This window comes from Echeneis naucrates, chromosome 1 (assembly GCF_900963305.1).
Source record: "Echeneis naucrates chromosome 1, fEcheNa1.1, whole genome shotgun sequence".
Taxonomy (NCBI): Eukaryota; Metazoa; Chordata; class Actinopteri; order Carangiformes; family Echeneidae; genus Echeneis; species Echeneis naucrates.
Genome location: NC_042511.1, coordinates 4,251,624 through 4,267,357, shown reverse-complemented (window position 1 = coordinate 4,267,357; position 15,734 = coordinate 4,251,624). Strand labels below are relative to the sequence as shown.

At 40.0% G+C, this 15,734-nt stretch overlaps 1 protein-coding gene and 1 pseudogene across 2 annotated transcripts; both read right to left on the bottom strand.

Moving 5' to 3' along the window:
- Nucleotides 1-1,012: 1,012 nt before the first annotated feature.
- On the bottom strand, nucleotides 1,013-8,602 carry LOC115047020 (perforin-1-like). Of its 2 annotated transcripts, XM_029507660.1 has the most exons (11): nucleotides 8,492-8,602; nucleotides 6,266-6,554; nucleotides 6,096-6,175; nucleotides 5,618-5,663; nucleotides 5,163-5,299; nucleotides 4,655-4,793; nucleotides 4,460-4,540; nucleotides 3,791-4,284; nucleotides 3,331-3,424; nucleotides 2,217-2,413; nucleotides 1,013-1,070 (listed from the first exon to the last, which is right to left on the bottom strand). In XM_029507660.1, the coding sequence occupies exons 2-11, from the start codon at nucleotides 6,533-6,535 to the stop codon at nucleotides 1,049-1,051; spliced, it is 1,560 nt and encodes a 519-aa protein (XP_029363520.1). In that variant the 5' UTR covers nucleotides 6,536-6,554; nucleotides 8,492-8,602; the 3' UTR covers nucleotides 1,013-1,048. The 2 variants fall into 2 exon arrangements, with proteins under 2 accessions (XP_029363520.1, XP_029363510.1); XM_029507650.1 differs by lacking the exon at nucleotides 1,013-1,070 and having other exon boundaries at nucleotides 1,722-2,413.
- An 818-nt stretch (nucleotides 8,603-9,420) lies between these two features.
- LOC115048056 (perforin-1-like) lies at nucleotides 9,421-15,652 on the bottom strand (annotated as a pseudogene).
- Nucleotides 15,653-15,734: the final 82 nt, after the last annotated feature.

Here is a 15,734-nt window from a genome sequence, read left to right as displayed (position 1 = left end):
AATAATCTCAATCTCAAAAGTAATTAACGGTTAAAATTTGAAGTATAGTTATAAAATACCATAAAAATTTAGAGGTAGCCAATATATGAACTGCGCTGGAGTTGTATGCTGGTCGGGGACACATAGTCTGGTCCAGAGCTCTGTAAACAATCTTTTTCTATAGTTTACTTCACTGTTAGATGTTATAATTAAACATGTGAAACTGATTTGGATGTCTCCTGCCTCCTTCAGTATCGACAAGCTTTTTGAATTGTGTCATGTTGTGACTCTTCGCTGTATTTTGAATGACTCCATTTCCATCTATATTAAATGGAAACAATTCATTAGATAAGGAAAACTGTAAAACTGTAAAGTGGCTCATGTGTTTGCCACAAAACAAGCAAAACATCACCTGATCTCCATCCATTGTTATCCCTGCACTCCATTGAACTTTAAAAAAAACTTGATTTACATTTTCCTTATATACAAAAAACGTTCAATGGGAACATGTGCACTTCTTAAATAATAATGACATAAATATTTTTTTGTTTTGAATGTCAATTTTTTCTTTTATTTGAAGGCTTCCTTTGTGATACAGCTCGCTGCAGTTGCTGCTTCAGAGGGAACTGTAGAAAGTTCTTTGGTCGTAAGGACAAAAACACAAAATAGTTAAAAATATATGTAGCTGCAGCTCCATGAAGGAAGTTGGTGGAAAAACGCTGACTGACTCACCTTCAGGATGATTTATCCGCTCCTGCCTCCATCACACTTTACCACCTTCGTCATCTTCTCGGCTTTAGGCGGGCAACGAAGCGCATGCGTCCTGTATGCGTGTCACAAGGCGCATGCGCAGATTCAAAACACGCCGGGAGGGTGACATCAGAGGGATGAGAGGGATGGACCTGAGGGAGGGTGACGTCACTGTGACATCAGAGGGTTGGACCTCATTGTTATATCTAAAGAATGAGGGAGGGTGACGTCACTGTGACTGTAGAGTGACGTTTTTTATGATTGGTCAAAAACACTGGAACTCACAGCTGATTGGCTGCTGTCTCATGTCCACCAAATCTTAGTAACCTGGATGGTGGGAGCTGTCAGAGAGATGGAGGTGTGTCGGCGTTACATTTCTACTGTTTTCTCCTGCAGCGCACATTATTCAAGTTTCTGACTCACCAAATATAAACACTGTACTAAATGGCCGCGCCTACAGGAGTGTTTAATAAGGCTGAGAAACTCTGTGAATATGTGTCCATGAAATAATAATAAAAAAAAAAAACACAAATAAACATAAAGTAAACAACGAAACACATCCCCTTAAAATGATTCTAATAATATCTTCAGCGCAACCTGCAGGGAGGTCAGCGGCAAATATTTATCAACAGGACTCATTCAGGTGTCAAACCTGTTAAACAGAAAATAAATAAAAGTGAAAGAATGTAAATCATCCTGTGTCACTAGGAAAAAACTAATTAGAGATTAAGTTTAATTGTTTGGAAGTGCTTACCAAAAATGGGTCAGTTTACAAAAACTGCAGAAAGAGGTCAAGGATTTAACAATGTTGTCATAACGTGACAGTAAGAGCAAATAAATAGGAGCCTGTCAGTCTCCTGTGTTCAGTCACTGAGTTAACGTTAGTGCTGTTGATGAAAATGAATCAAAAACATATTCTGCATTGATATGAATACAAAACAAAGAAAACAGGACACCAGCTGCTACACGGTGGTTATTATTGAATACAACAAAGGCAAACAAATGATTTAGAAACAATGCGTAAAGCTCATAGATGTAGAGGAGCAGAGAACAGAGAAAATTGTATAACATACAGACAATATATGAATTATGAATTGTGAATATCATCTTCTTTAAATGAATTGCTGAACAACGACAATGAAGATTTCTTTTAGATTTACAGAAACAGGTGCCATAATTGAAACAGGTCTGACGAGGTAAGACTACAGACTATTTTGTTACTAGTTTGAGCCAAAAGTTGTGCAAAAGATAACCAATTATGACTTTTAATTTTAAGAAAATAAGTACTGGAATGTGTAAAACAAATATGTAAAACAATAACTGACAATAACTCTCCTACTTGGAGAAGGATGTGGTCTAATATGTAGAAAATAAACATGTTTAGGGCACACTGAGGTCAAGAGAAGCGATATTGTGCTTGATTAAAGAGGTGCATGTTGCCTTTGAGACCAGAAGAGCGCATCGCTCACTCTGCAGATGGTTTGTACCTGTCACAGCGGTCTCCAGTCAGATGACGGTCACAGGTCAGGGTGTATTCAAACCTAAAGCCACTATTACCGTCATAGCAACTCTGCTCGTGATTCCCCTGTCTGACATAAGTATAACATGAAATCAGACGGTCGTCACCGTCATGGGCAGGGTCCTCGTCCCAGACTTCCATCCACAGCTTTAAGCCTGTGTCCACCTTTATTAAAGAATAAACATTACATTAAAACAATATCAGAATTATCAGAATTACTCCTAAATTTTAAATGCTGATACAACCTTGACTTCATTAATACTAAAGCCTTCGATAATTCATCAAATCCACAGCGTCAGGAGTCTTTTGTAATTAATTTCAGGCACTAGCCTGTCACGCTGATGTCTCATATGTGCTTGATATTGTTCAAAGCAGATGTTTGTAATTCCAGCTATTGCTACTTCATCAACATTAGCTCACCAACATCAACCCTGCTGTGTTATTTCCTCATGTTCGGGAGCACGCAGATTCTATTTGGGGATAAGTGTAAACAACGCTGAGGACATCAAGTCTCATTTTGGTAACACAGAACTTCAGAGCATAAACTAGAGACTGGGATGTGGAGGCGCCAGAGAAATGGATGATTGGTCATTTTGATATTGTTGGAAAGACAGAGGGACCAAATTACTCGTGTTCCGTATCTGACAGATTATGTCACAGTCCTGTCAGGCACCTCTATTGTGTATCTTCAGCTTGACTTTGATGATTTCCTCTCTTAGTTTTGTGATCAAAATATTCATACTTCACCCGCATGTCACATTTCACACTAAATTCATTTGCCTGCAGGTATCATGTTTCTCCACATATGCTTAGTACTTCAGTTATGTTCCTTATGATAGTGTGTATAAATAAGAAGCCAAGTTTCAACCAAATGTGTGTTGCTAGAAAGGTCCGTCCATTTTTTTAGCGATAAGCAGCTTCAGGGACAGGTAATCCAGTACAACTCCTGTTATTTCATTTAGATGTTCTGGATATGTGGAACTAGCTTCATTTAGTATGTCCCTCTGAGGTCAGCTCACAAAAGTTGTTCTCTATCTATCTATTGTGTTATTTTGTGTTAATGTTTAATGAGGTGTACGTACATAGCCCAGATCGTAGCTATCGTACCACCTGGGGTCGTTAGATTGGATCATTCTGGTCTTGCGGAACTTGCTACCATAGGTGATCTCACCATATCTGTGAACAAGAGAAAACAACAAATGCCATGTGTTTTTTGTTTTTTTTTTATCTTAAAAACAAATAGTTGGACACACCCTTGGACAGTCAGTGTTGTTGGAAGTAGTGTTTGTTAATTTTTTTTGTTTTGTTGTTCATTAGATTGGAAGTAACTGCTTAGACCACGGACGGATGACGTCAACAACAAACTAAATGAAAACCTCTGAAATGAAGATTCACAACTAACTGGCCATTTTTCAAATCATTTAAACTAGCATGCAAACGTTTCTGTGAACTTGAACTGACTATAAAGTCGCTGAATCTTTATTTCTTATCAGATAATGATTGCCACCTCTAGTTTGTCAGTGTGATAGTCTCACTACTTACGCGTCAGTTACACTAACGTAATCTCCATACAGATTCCAGCCCCGGAGGAGGGTCACTTGAAGTCTCCCCCATGAGGTCTGTCTGGGACAGCAGTCGGACGACAGGTTAGGATTGTACCGCGCACAGCTCGGTTGTCTGGATGATTTGCTCATAGCGTTCTCGTCTATGTAGTCCTCGATGGCAGCCTTCATTCCTAACTTCCGTGCCCAATTTGGGAAGAGCCTATAGATTGGCCTGATATTGTATAAGACAATATCAGGGAGCTCCCTGACAGTCTTTGACCAGTTTGTGTAGATCGCAGAGTTGTCCTGAGTGAATGAAAAATCCTTCCCCCACTTGCCTCCTGCCACCTCCGTAAAATGATCTACGAGACCGGCGCCAAAGTGGGTGGTGGTGTCTCGGTTGTGCAGGAGTTTTTGGCATTCTTGGTGGCTAAAAGATAATCCAGCTATGCCGAGGCCAACAGCTAGACCCCCTGATAAACACTTGTGCACCTGGAGAAAAAAGGGGATTATTTGGTAGACTGCGTTTAAATAACACTTTTCTGCTGAGTGCAATGAACAGCAATATACAGTAAATCATCGTTCACCAGTCACTCAACATCTATGGCAGTTTGTTTTTGTGTGCAAATTGTGTTGACACACATAGACAGCTTTGTGCTGCATGTACCTGTATTGAAGAAAGCCCATTGAGAAAAGACAAACAGGTACGTGTAGCAGTGACCTGCCTGAATCGCCCACCGAGGTGGACCTGAGAAGAAATAGTTTCCATTTAGAAGAAATGACGATCAATATGAAGTTGGTGTGTCTGTATGTCCTCTAGTGAACAACCTGTGTGCGTATGTTTGTGTTTGTGAGTGGGAACCTTGCGGATGAAATGTGTGCCATAGGTATTGATGAACTCTTTGTAGTGCTCCTTGGTGGAGGAGTTGTAAACGCGTGGCAGCTCCCATACATCTCTTGTGAATTCAGAGCTGAGCGTCGGTTTGTTCGAAACGCGGTACCTACACACAAAGATAGTAGAGGAAGTTATTCATTCATTCATCATTTACCATTTATCTGTGTCCAGGTAGTGGGGGGTGCTGCAGCCACGCCCGGCTCACCCTGGACAGGTTCCCAGTCCATCACAGGGCCAACACACAAAGAACGACAGAGACTAACAACCACTCACACTCACACTCACACTCCTACGGACAACTTAGAGTCACCAGTTAACCCACACAGACACGGGGAGAACATGAGAACATGGGAGAACTCTACACAGAAACCGAACCCAGGACCTTCTTATTGTGGGGCAGCAGCGTTAACCACCACGTTGGCATAGAGGAAATTATCTTAGAAACACCTTAATACCTTAGTTGAAAAGATCTTACCCATAAAGTCTTAAGTTGACTGAGTTGATGCTGAATAAGAAGCGGTCTTCTCTGGATTTGGCCTCAGCAAAGTTATACAAAGCAGAGCGTGTTCCTCCCAAAACCATGTTGCTGACCCTTTTTAAATGTAGTCCTCCCTAGCAAACGAAACAAGAAATACAAATCTCATTAGCTGTTTCATCTTCATCTTCAGTAGTCACCATGTTCTGTCACTGCTAAAATCATGTCGACAAATGCTTCCAGTTCAAGGTTTCATTTTTCTGTTAGCATCAAGGATACAAAGGACAACAGATTTAAATTAATTAAGCTATAAAGTTAATATGCTTGATATTTAGACAGAGAGATGATCCAGAAATGAACAAAGCAGCAGGAAAAAGTGAAAGAATGATGAACTGATCACGACTCGTTTTTTATTTATTGTTTTCTGTTACTTAGATGACTGCATGTCTTCTTACCTTCCAGTCACGATTGCCCTGGGACGCATAAGTTTCAACCAGAGAGCTGTAGACACAATTACAGCACAGACTCATTTGAATCAATAAACGCTGCTGTTTATTGTTTCTCTTAAGAGCAGCATGAGTTAGTTATCTCAAACTCAAGAGCTTTTTAAAGGGGACTAAGACCAACTTTAACACCTCAGCTCTGCCAACTACCAGAGAGAAAAGTATATTGTTTTCACTTTTTCCAAATGAATTTCTCTTCCTTTATTGTGGACACAATGTATCTGTGGTGCTTTGACGGTTTAATTATGCATAAATATTCAGTATGTCACACAGACACATTATAAAAAATGTGAAAACAATAAAGCTGAGGCGACTTGTCCACGTTCATAAGTGTGGCTGGAATGTCATATTGAAAAGCTGAATATGGGTCATGAAATTCTTCTGAAGCTCAGTGATCATAACGCTGTGTGACAAGAGAACTGTTGAATACCTGACGGATTCGTGCACGGTGCTGTGGACACCAGAATCCAATTTGGTGAATGCACGCCAGTCCACCACAGAGAGCGGGATCTGAAAATGAGGGTGAGAGCAGCAGCGTTAACATGCACACATGAAACAGTTGAGGATGCTGTGTGTTAAAACAATCTAATATTTTATTACTTTCTGCAGCTCGTTGCCCTGATGAGGATTGGAGCAGAGAGTGCAGGTGCCGTTTGAATTGAGGTAAGTCTGTATGTCGAATAAGTAGGCTCCTTTGTGTTGTAGGGTGACCACATCAAATCCCTCCCCCACCAGGTTATGGCCTGGGACAAAGGGGGCGGACTCACACTGGCTGCGGTTCCCAGGCTGACAGGTGAGAACAGGAGGGGAGTGAAGCAGAAAGAGGAGGACACTCAGGTACAGAGGGAGGGGGGTGGAAAGGGAGAGCATGGCTGGACTCAAAGAGATGCTGAAATATTTCAAAGACATGGAAAGAAGAAAAGGACACCAGTGAGTCAGTGAATGTACTTCTTGTCGATTTTTGATTGCAGTGTCACTTTTACATCAGTCGGACAGGCTGCTGTGTCGCCCTCCTCTGGTGACTCTCAGTTATAAGACTGGAACAGGAGGTGAAACTGAAAGTGAAAGCAAGACTGGACTGGCTGCTGAAAGACAGACAGCACTCAGGACGATGACTACGAGTGTATTTACAGATGTATTACAGTTATTAATCTAAAAATGTGTATTATTATCATTATTAATATGGCCTGAGCTGATCCACGTGACTCTCACTGTTAATGTGTTTGGGTTTGCCAGGTCCATCTGACTGCTTTGACCTCCATCTGATCCAACTCACTGCCAGGCAGAGATCAGATAACTGAAGTGAGCAGTATTTAGTATTTATGCAGTTTAAAAACAGTTTAACTTGCATATAAATGTAATGGTGATACAGAAGTTGGGTGTAAGCCGGTGCAGAAAAATGTTACAAAGACTGAAGGAAAAATCTAATCTGTGAAATAGTAATCTATTTGGATGTACTTTCTGAGAGGTCAACTGCTGTTGCAGGATAAGGACCAAAACCAGGCAAAATAAATATTTGGAAGGGACATTCCAATTCCCCTGACAGGGATGTGTGTGGTGGATATTACGGTAAACATGTTGCCACTCAAAGACTGGTGGAAAATCAAATGGGAGGAATTTGTAATTTTTGGTACTTTTTCGGTGCAGTGGTTGTATTTACGTCTCTCCATTTCACCTACAATACATAAGTGCAAATAATAATTGCATATATTTCTGTGCTATGTCAGCTGAAAATTGTGGATGAATCTAAAGTAACCAGCTGGTAGAAGCAGACACTTAAATTTTTGTTTGTGGCAAAACCAAAATACCGGAAATTCAGAGCTGCAGGAACAAGCTGCATTTTATTTTATTTCATTTTAAGACAGACATCCAAAAACTGGATAAGTAACTTATACCCCTCTGAAGTTTTAATTGGATTACAAATGACTATTTTTTGTATTTTCCTCTTCATGAATCACTTGAAGAGCTTACAGTCTACCTTACACACAGAGATGAAAATGCATCCTTTCCTTCCATCAGCTGAGTCATAAAGTTGTATTTAGAAAACTGACTGCAGACACTGAGGAGGCTCTGCGGCCTTTTCTGCTCAATTTTTAATTTGGCTGATCTCCAAGTATGGAAACTGGTAAAAGACAGGATTACGCATGAATTCAGTAACTCCTGTGTGCATAAACCGGCAGCTCAGAGACTGATGCCCTTTTCTGCCATTTTCTGCTCGTAGCATGTGCTGAAAATCACCCTCTGTGGAGAGTATCTGAATAAACTAGAAAGACCTGTGTACCTTAAGTGAGACGTCTGTCTCCAGAAAAGTTCCCACAACTGCAATATGAAAGAAATTATTGCCTGGCTGGTGAGTCAGATTTCCAAACATGTACGTTCTGGCAAAAAGTCAGGAAGGAAAAAATTAAGTGCGTTTCATTAAATGCGTATGCATTTAAGAATCAAAGCGCATTTGTTAGCGGTAATAAAAAAAACAATGGTGAATTTTAAACAGATTATATTCTAAGATCTTTCTGTAGTTTGGCTGTGCAGCATAAATCCATGCAACTTGTGTGTGTACATCGTGTCCACCAACACCAGCTCCACAGTTTAATGTCACAATTATCTGCACACCCAGTTTTCAAAATAATATGTAGTCAGAGCCAAGTCAGAACACCATCGACCTTGTTGAATTGGAAACATCTATTTAGATGCATAATCATTCAAATAAACAACAGCAAACCCCCCACCCACACACACACAAAAAAAACAAAACAAAAAAACAACAACAACAACTAACTAATTAAGATTACAGTTGTGATTGATTTTCAGTTTAAAGTGTTTTACCTGTGTACACCTGCGAAAGATGAACTTCAGAAGGAGAAGTCAGGTCATCCGCTGAGGAGACAACAATGAATAAACACAATATCCTTTACGGTGCAGAGCTGAGCTGAGCTGCATTTTTGGGATGTGCCAACATAAAGCAGGAGGAGTTGAAAGCCACGCAGTGTGCTGGAGGAAGGTAATTTCTCAGAAATGAGCGTTTGGAAAATCTGTTATAACAACTACAAAATTAAAAAGTATTTGGATTGAGTGGGGTCGGATCTCATACACAGACATATTACATTTGAAGTTCTATAACAATCCTTAGTCTGACCAGCTAAAGATTATGATTGTGTCTTTTTACCTGCTGAACAAAGTTTATGCTGCTATTTTACTTCCAGAAATCAAACAAGAGCCTTAATCAGCGATGAGAATGGCAATTTAGGAGCAAATAAGGGAGTCAGAAATCAGAGGACAAAGGATAATAAGAAAAGTGAATGATAAGGAGACAGAAGGTGTGTTAAAGGAGAAAAATAACAGAAGTCTCTGTTTTGCTCGATTGAAGACTTTGATTAAAGCAGCTGCTTCACTTTCAGAGGTCACAGGCTGAAAATAAACTCTGAATTTGTCAACAGAGCTGAACACCGTGTCATGATTACAACACAGGACAGACATTATATTTTTGTTTGGAGTTCAGTAAGATCTGAAGTTGAGTTATTAATATTTCATGATTATCGGACCTTTGGCTTTTCTCATTATTATTATTATTGCTCATTAGCTTTGGGTAAAAAAACTATTTCCATAAAGTTTAAGAAAGGAAGTCTGCATTTTTATTTGCACGAGGAGACCACAACTGCTGACAAAAGAAGAATTTTACACTCAAATCATTCACACTGAAATTTTTCAAAGAATTAGTTAATAACAAAGCAAATATTTCTTTTTAACTTCCAACAAATACACTGTGAATGAATATGTAGATATACACATAAATTATATTTTCAAAAGGTAATTTATCAAATCTAGATTTTCCAAACTAAACAGAATAAGCTCCTTAGCCATTAGCATTTTTACAGTAACTATGTATGGTATAGTACCACTGGGACTGATTGGTTCATTACATGTAAACTCATGTCACACCACAAGACTTTAATTGCTTTCTCTCTGTAGGGGAGGTTTAACTAGTTCTCTGAGGTTTGTAATTTTGACACCTCGTTCCAGTCAGATGAGGGCCACAGGTCAGAGTGTACTGGACCTCAAAGCCACCTCTCTTGGCTGGGCAGCTGAACCTGTGTGTTCCCTGGACTGGGTATCTTGTACATGATCCCAAACGGTCATCATATCTCACGTCCTGGTCCCAGGCCTCAACGGTCAAACCCAAATGGGTGTCCACCTTCACAAAAAAAACAAACAAAACAAAACTGAATTTGGGTAGCATTAATATATGCTTTTAAAAATCTTATCCATTTAAGCTGATTAATTATCTGATTATTATTATTATTATTATTGTCTGAGATGATAGCTGATTATTAAAATGATTATTAATTTCCCACCATGCATGAATAGTATGTAGTACTTTGACTGAATGTTATTGTACTTGATAAAGGTAGTTTGACCACAGCAAGGTGCCTTTTAGGATCTCTTCTCACATGATACTTATGTAACATGAACTGGGGGGGAAGAAATAGTGCGTCATAATCTTTAATGTCACCATAGATTTTTGTTGAGGATAATCTCGGCTAGTGTAAGCAAATGTCAGCAGGAGCAAGAAATGTTCACATGCAGAGACCTCAGATTAAATGTTCTTGTCCTGAACGTGTACTTATAGTGCAACCTATAACGCTACATATACACAAATACAACAAGCAGCACTTTGCTAAGAACATGCCCTTTGTCTTAAATGGGAAGGAGGTCCGATCACTTCAGTAATTAGTAAGATATGATGCTGCTTCCAGCAGTTTTGGTTTTGAAGCAGTGACAAAAAGGATTTCTATCATACAAAGTATTGTTAGATCGCCAGAAGGATTGTCATTGTTACATAAAATCTGGTTGATGCTTTTGTGAGGATATTAAGATCAGACCTCAGCTGTCTCTGAAACAAGATAAATGGATTTAAATGGCTCTTTTGAGTCCTTAAAGAGAAGATTTACTGACCGTGCCCAGATAAAAGTGAGCGTTCCACTGGGGGTAGTTTGATCTGATCATATGAGTCCTGCGGTGGATGGAACCGAATGACATCTTAGCGTAGCTGTGATAAAGACAAGAGAAGAATGGACCACTTATGAATGAATGTTGTTGATGTGCTACCTCCATGATGGTCACGCTCGGATGATGGTCACCACTAGGGTCCCCCTCCAGGCCTGTTTAGGACAGCAGCTGGGCGTCAGGTGGGGATTATTCCAGCCACAAAAGCGTTCTTTGGGGGAGGCCCTCATGGCGTTTTCTCCTATGTACTGCTCTATGGCGGCCTTCATCCCTGCTTTCTGTCTCTTCATTGGCACCAGCTCATATATTGGCCGAAGGGAGTAAGAAATAATATCGGGGTGATCCTTGAGGGTGTTGAGCCAATTCCTGTAGCCCAGAGAGTCATTATAGGAGAGTGAAAACTCCCCAAACCAACGAGTGCCTCCTTTCACCTCAGTAAAGTGTTGGTGGAGAGAAGAGCTGAATGAGCCGGACACAGCCTGGTTCTGCAAGACCTTGTTGCAAGATTTTCTGTTGCTGGATAATTTTAACTTCCCCAGGCCGACAGAGATGCCCAGTGATAAGCAGGAATGGAACTAAAAAACACAAGGAGAAATGAGATTTCATCTGTGGTCAAAGGTTACTGGACTTAAACAATGTCTTCATGCTGAGAGCAGTGATTGATGTTTCACAATCGCTCACATTTACCACAAACAATGACCCATAATGAATTCACATGTTGGTACAAACACCTGCTTAATATCTTGCTCAACATCGTCTGAAAAGGGATTAACAATAACTGAACAAAAGGTGGAAGAGTCATAAGCAATGCAGAGGCTTTGTGAAGGGTTTGATTGGTGAATCATGCTTTCGCAATAAAGAAATATCACCATGTAAGCTTGTAATATGGTGAATTGAATACAAAACTGCTCACTGGCTGCCATCTGTCTGGGTTTGAATACTTTTTGAAACCACTATACTTTAATTTTCAATAAATTAAAGCTGCTCAGATCAGCTTCTTTTTATGGTTCTTTTGTCTCCGCAGAAATCTGTTTAGTTCTCCTTTGAATCGGGATAGTTAACCTGCATGTGTTCAGTCTTTCTTTTCTTTTCTCTGCATTTACCAAATATGTCTCTTGGTCTTTCAAAGCATTATAACAGCATGTATTTCTGTACATTTGGAGTGTTTATGCCGTCGTGGTTTTGTTGTACCTCATTAGAGGACAGCCCGTTCAGTGAGGACAAACAGGTACGAGTAGCTGTAATTCGTCTGAGTTGGCCCCCGAGATGAATCTGAAATTCAGTGCAATGTTGTTAAACAAACAAAAACAAAAAAACACCCCCCCAAAAAACAAAATGGTGTTTTTGTTATTCTTATAATTGTTAAATAATAAAATTACAAGACTATAAATGTGTAAACCTGGCGCATGTAGTGTGTGCTGTAGGTGTGGATTATGTCATGGTACTGCTTCTTGGTGGAGGAAGTGTAAAAATTTGGCAACCTCGCCACATCTTTACTGAACTCAGAGCTCAGGGTCGGTGTGCTCGACACACGGTACCTACGCACAAAGACATAGAAGAGGGAATTTGCTATCTGATCTTAACATACTTAGTCTGTGATTCTGTGTTGATGCAGGGATTTTACCCATAATGCTTGCAGAAGACTCTGTGATTGCTGAAGGTGTAGCGGTCCTCTCTGGTCCTGGTTGTAGCAAATGAATAGGCAGTGGAGCGTGTTCCTCCCACCTCCAGGTTGGCAGATACAAACTTGTCTAAATTTAGACCAACCTAATAAATACAAGAAAAAACATCTCAAGCTTTTCAAAGCTGAACTGTTACTGGTATTGGGAAGAGTATCTCATAAACAGCGGTACTCATTGAATATTTCACGTTTCTGAGAATAATATTCTTTTAGGAATGAGTAGCGGTGAGATGTTTCATACCTTCCAGTCGGTGCTATCCTGGGATGTGTAGGTGTTCATCAGCGTGCTGTGGACACAGTTTACACAAACATGATGAGAAAAGTTTTTGGATTATGAAAGCATTTTCAACATTTACAGCAAAAGTTTTTATTCACAAGCGAACACAAAAATGTGTTGATCTCCTAACCCCAATGGAGCGGCACTGTAGATGTCATTCAGAGGTCTGAACTAACCTGTGTGATATAAACTGAGTGTAATGCAGCGGAATGAAGTACCTGACAGAGGTGTGCACACTGCTGTAGAGATCAGCAGTGCAGTGGGTGAAGGAACGCCAGTCTACAGCAGAGATTGGCAGCTGAAATTGAAATGGAGGTGAAAAAAGTCAACAGGAAATATGTGAAATTGATTAAACTGCTGCAGAAATGGTGTCATTATTTTCTGCAGCCTGTTGTTCTGCAGGGGGTTGGAGCAGAGGACACAGGAGCCATTAGGGGTGAGGAAAGTCTTCATATCGATTGTGTAGGCTCCTTTCCGTTGTAGGGTGACCACATCAAATCCCTCCCCCACCAGGTTATGGCCTGGGACAAAGGGGGCGGACTCACACTGGCTGCGGTTCCCGATCCGACAGTTGAGAACGGGAGGGGAGTGAAGCAGAAAGAGGAGGACACTCAGGTACAGAGGGAGGGGGGTGGAAAGGGAGAGCATGGCTGGACTCAAAGAGATGCTGAAATATTTCACAGACAAAGAGAGAAGAAAAGGACACCAGTGAGTGTAAATGATTGTCAGCTGAGGTACATTGTAGTGTCCCTCGTCCACCACACTGCTGAGGGGAGACTGTTTCAACTGTCTAAAAGTCACCTTCCAGGTGTAGCTCCCAGCTGTAACAGGACTCTACAGTTAAATGTCTCCCATGCTGTCTACGCCTGATATATCCATCAACTGTGTATGGAAGGGAACGTGGGTTTAGATCTGTAAAGTGAAGCTAAAGCTGAAGAGTCTTAAACCATCAGGGAGGGACTCTAAGTCTGTTTACGTAGAAGTCTATGAGGAAATGACTGTAGGTCTGATTTATTACCTCAGCAAGCCTCAATGAGTTTATGATCTCAATAAAACAACCTGTCCAAGAATTCTGTTTAATGAGCATGAGGAATATTTTTAAATATTACCTTTTATGGACTTGGAAATACATAGAAGAACTTTAAATTGATGACAATAGTATAAGTTTAGAATAATGCCAGTATCCTTTCAGATGACTTTGTTGTGTTTCACCTATTTGCATGTTGACAGCTCTGTTAGGTGGAGGAATCAGTGTTAATGTCTAAAAGCAGCTACCTGCACACTGCACGTGCAGTTATGCTATCTCTGGAGTTCCAGTTGTTCCATTGTTGGTACAAGGTGAACTGAACCGTATTTACACATATCAATAACTTCACTTGCTGTCATTTTATCAGCATGGCGTGGACAATTGTAACACCTCAGAGGACTGCCGCAGATTTACTGTCAGGCTGTGATGGAGTTATGAGCACTTGAACAGAAAAGGCTGTAACTTAAAAAGACATCTTAATCGTTTCCCTTAGAAACATGTAACGCAGGACTAATGCTGACTGGGGTCGCTGAATATCATTACTTAACCGCACATCAGTGGCATCGCATCTGTCTGGAAAGCATTAGTCATTAATTTTGAATGAGATTCAGGTTATGCTGTTTTGTTTTGAGTTTTTCTGTTTTTTTTTTCTTCAGCTCTGGTACGAATTTGAAGTTTGTATTAGGTCTGCACACACATACACGTACATGTGTTATCTGCAGGAGCTGCCCATACAGAGTGAAATACAGATTTGGATTCTGTCACTTATATGGAAATATTACTTTTTATTCTGTTTGCAAAAACTGACACAGTGAATCTATTTCTCAGTAAAATGTTGAAAAATTCTCGTACATCATTAGGTATAATTAATACATAATGAAATACTTGAAAACTGTAAATGAAATAAATGAAAACTGTAATGCTCCAAGACCTTCAACATTGTTAAAGAAAAAAAGGCAGAAACAAACATCAGTGTAAGTATGTGACCTCAGAAAATAAACTCTACAGAGCTGTATAAGTTTAGAGCTCTTTGTTTACTAAATGATTGGTTTTTAAAATCAGCTCAGTCTGATCTATTAAGTCCCATGCATGATATGTATGCGATGATATGTACCTGTTCCAGATGGTCAATGTTATGTTGCTGGTTCTCTTCTAGTAGCCAAAGTCAGACTGAGTCGGAGAAGAAGCCCAGATTGTTTGATTAAAAAATAGTGAGGCGGCTTATAAGGAAACTAAAGAACAAAGAGAGTTTTAGTTTAGATAAAGATAGTAAAAAAAAAAAACCAAAACAACAACCAGTAGTGGTTTATTACTTCCTGGTTTAAAGGCCTTGGACTTTAAACGACCCTGAGGAAAAACATGTTTGGACAAAAGTGCTAATGAAATAAATGTTTAAAAAAAATGCATAATCTGCTTTGAAAATCATGCAAACGTAAAGATCATGATCACCTGTCCATCAGCAGTATGTTTTTTTTTTCTCTATTATAACTTCTTTTTATCACCTTGTCTCATCGCTGACCTAAACTTGGTTTCAGTGGGAACAAGAGGATGCTGAGTGTTAAAGCTCGGTCCGAGGGGACGCCAAACCTACCTGTCGTTGTCCTTGAGGGGACACAGAGTCAACTTTGGATCTGGATGGTCTCTTCTTGCACACTGTGTAAATAAAGCTGATGTCAGAGCTGCAAAAGTTCAGGAAGTTACAAAAGGCCTTTAATAAACATCTCGTCTCGTTATCTTTACTGCTTACCTGTGAAAGTTGCAGGGATGCTGGAGCCAATTCCAGCTGGCATCGGAGAAAGCCATGGTACACTCTGGTGTTTGTAAAACCAGCAAGGCTACACAATATTTTCTACTTCAGATTAGAACGAGAGATTATCTGAAGTACCTCAACCACAAAATACAGCTAATAGAAATGGAAGGAAAGTTCTTCGTTGACCGTTGACTTTCTCTGCGACTGTATGTACAGATTGACTCTGTATCAGGAGGGAAGGAATTGCTAATACTTTCCATCCTTGTGTCACAACCTTTTGCCAATCTTTTAAGAAAAAATTACCAAAAGTTGTCCTTGAGTTCCCACAGA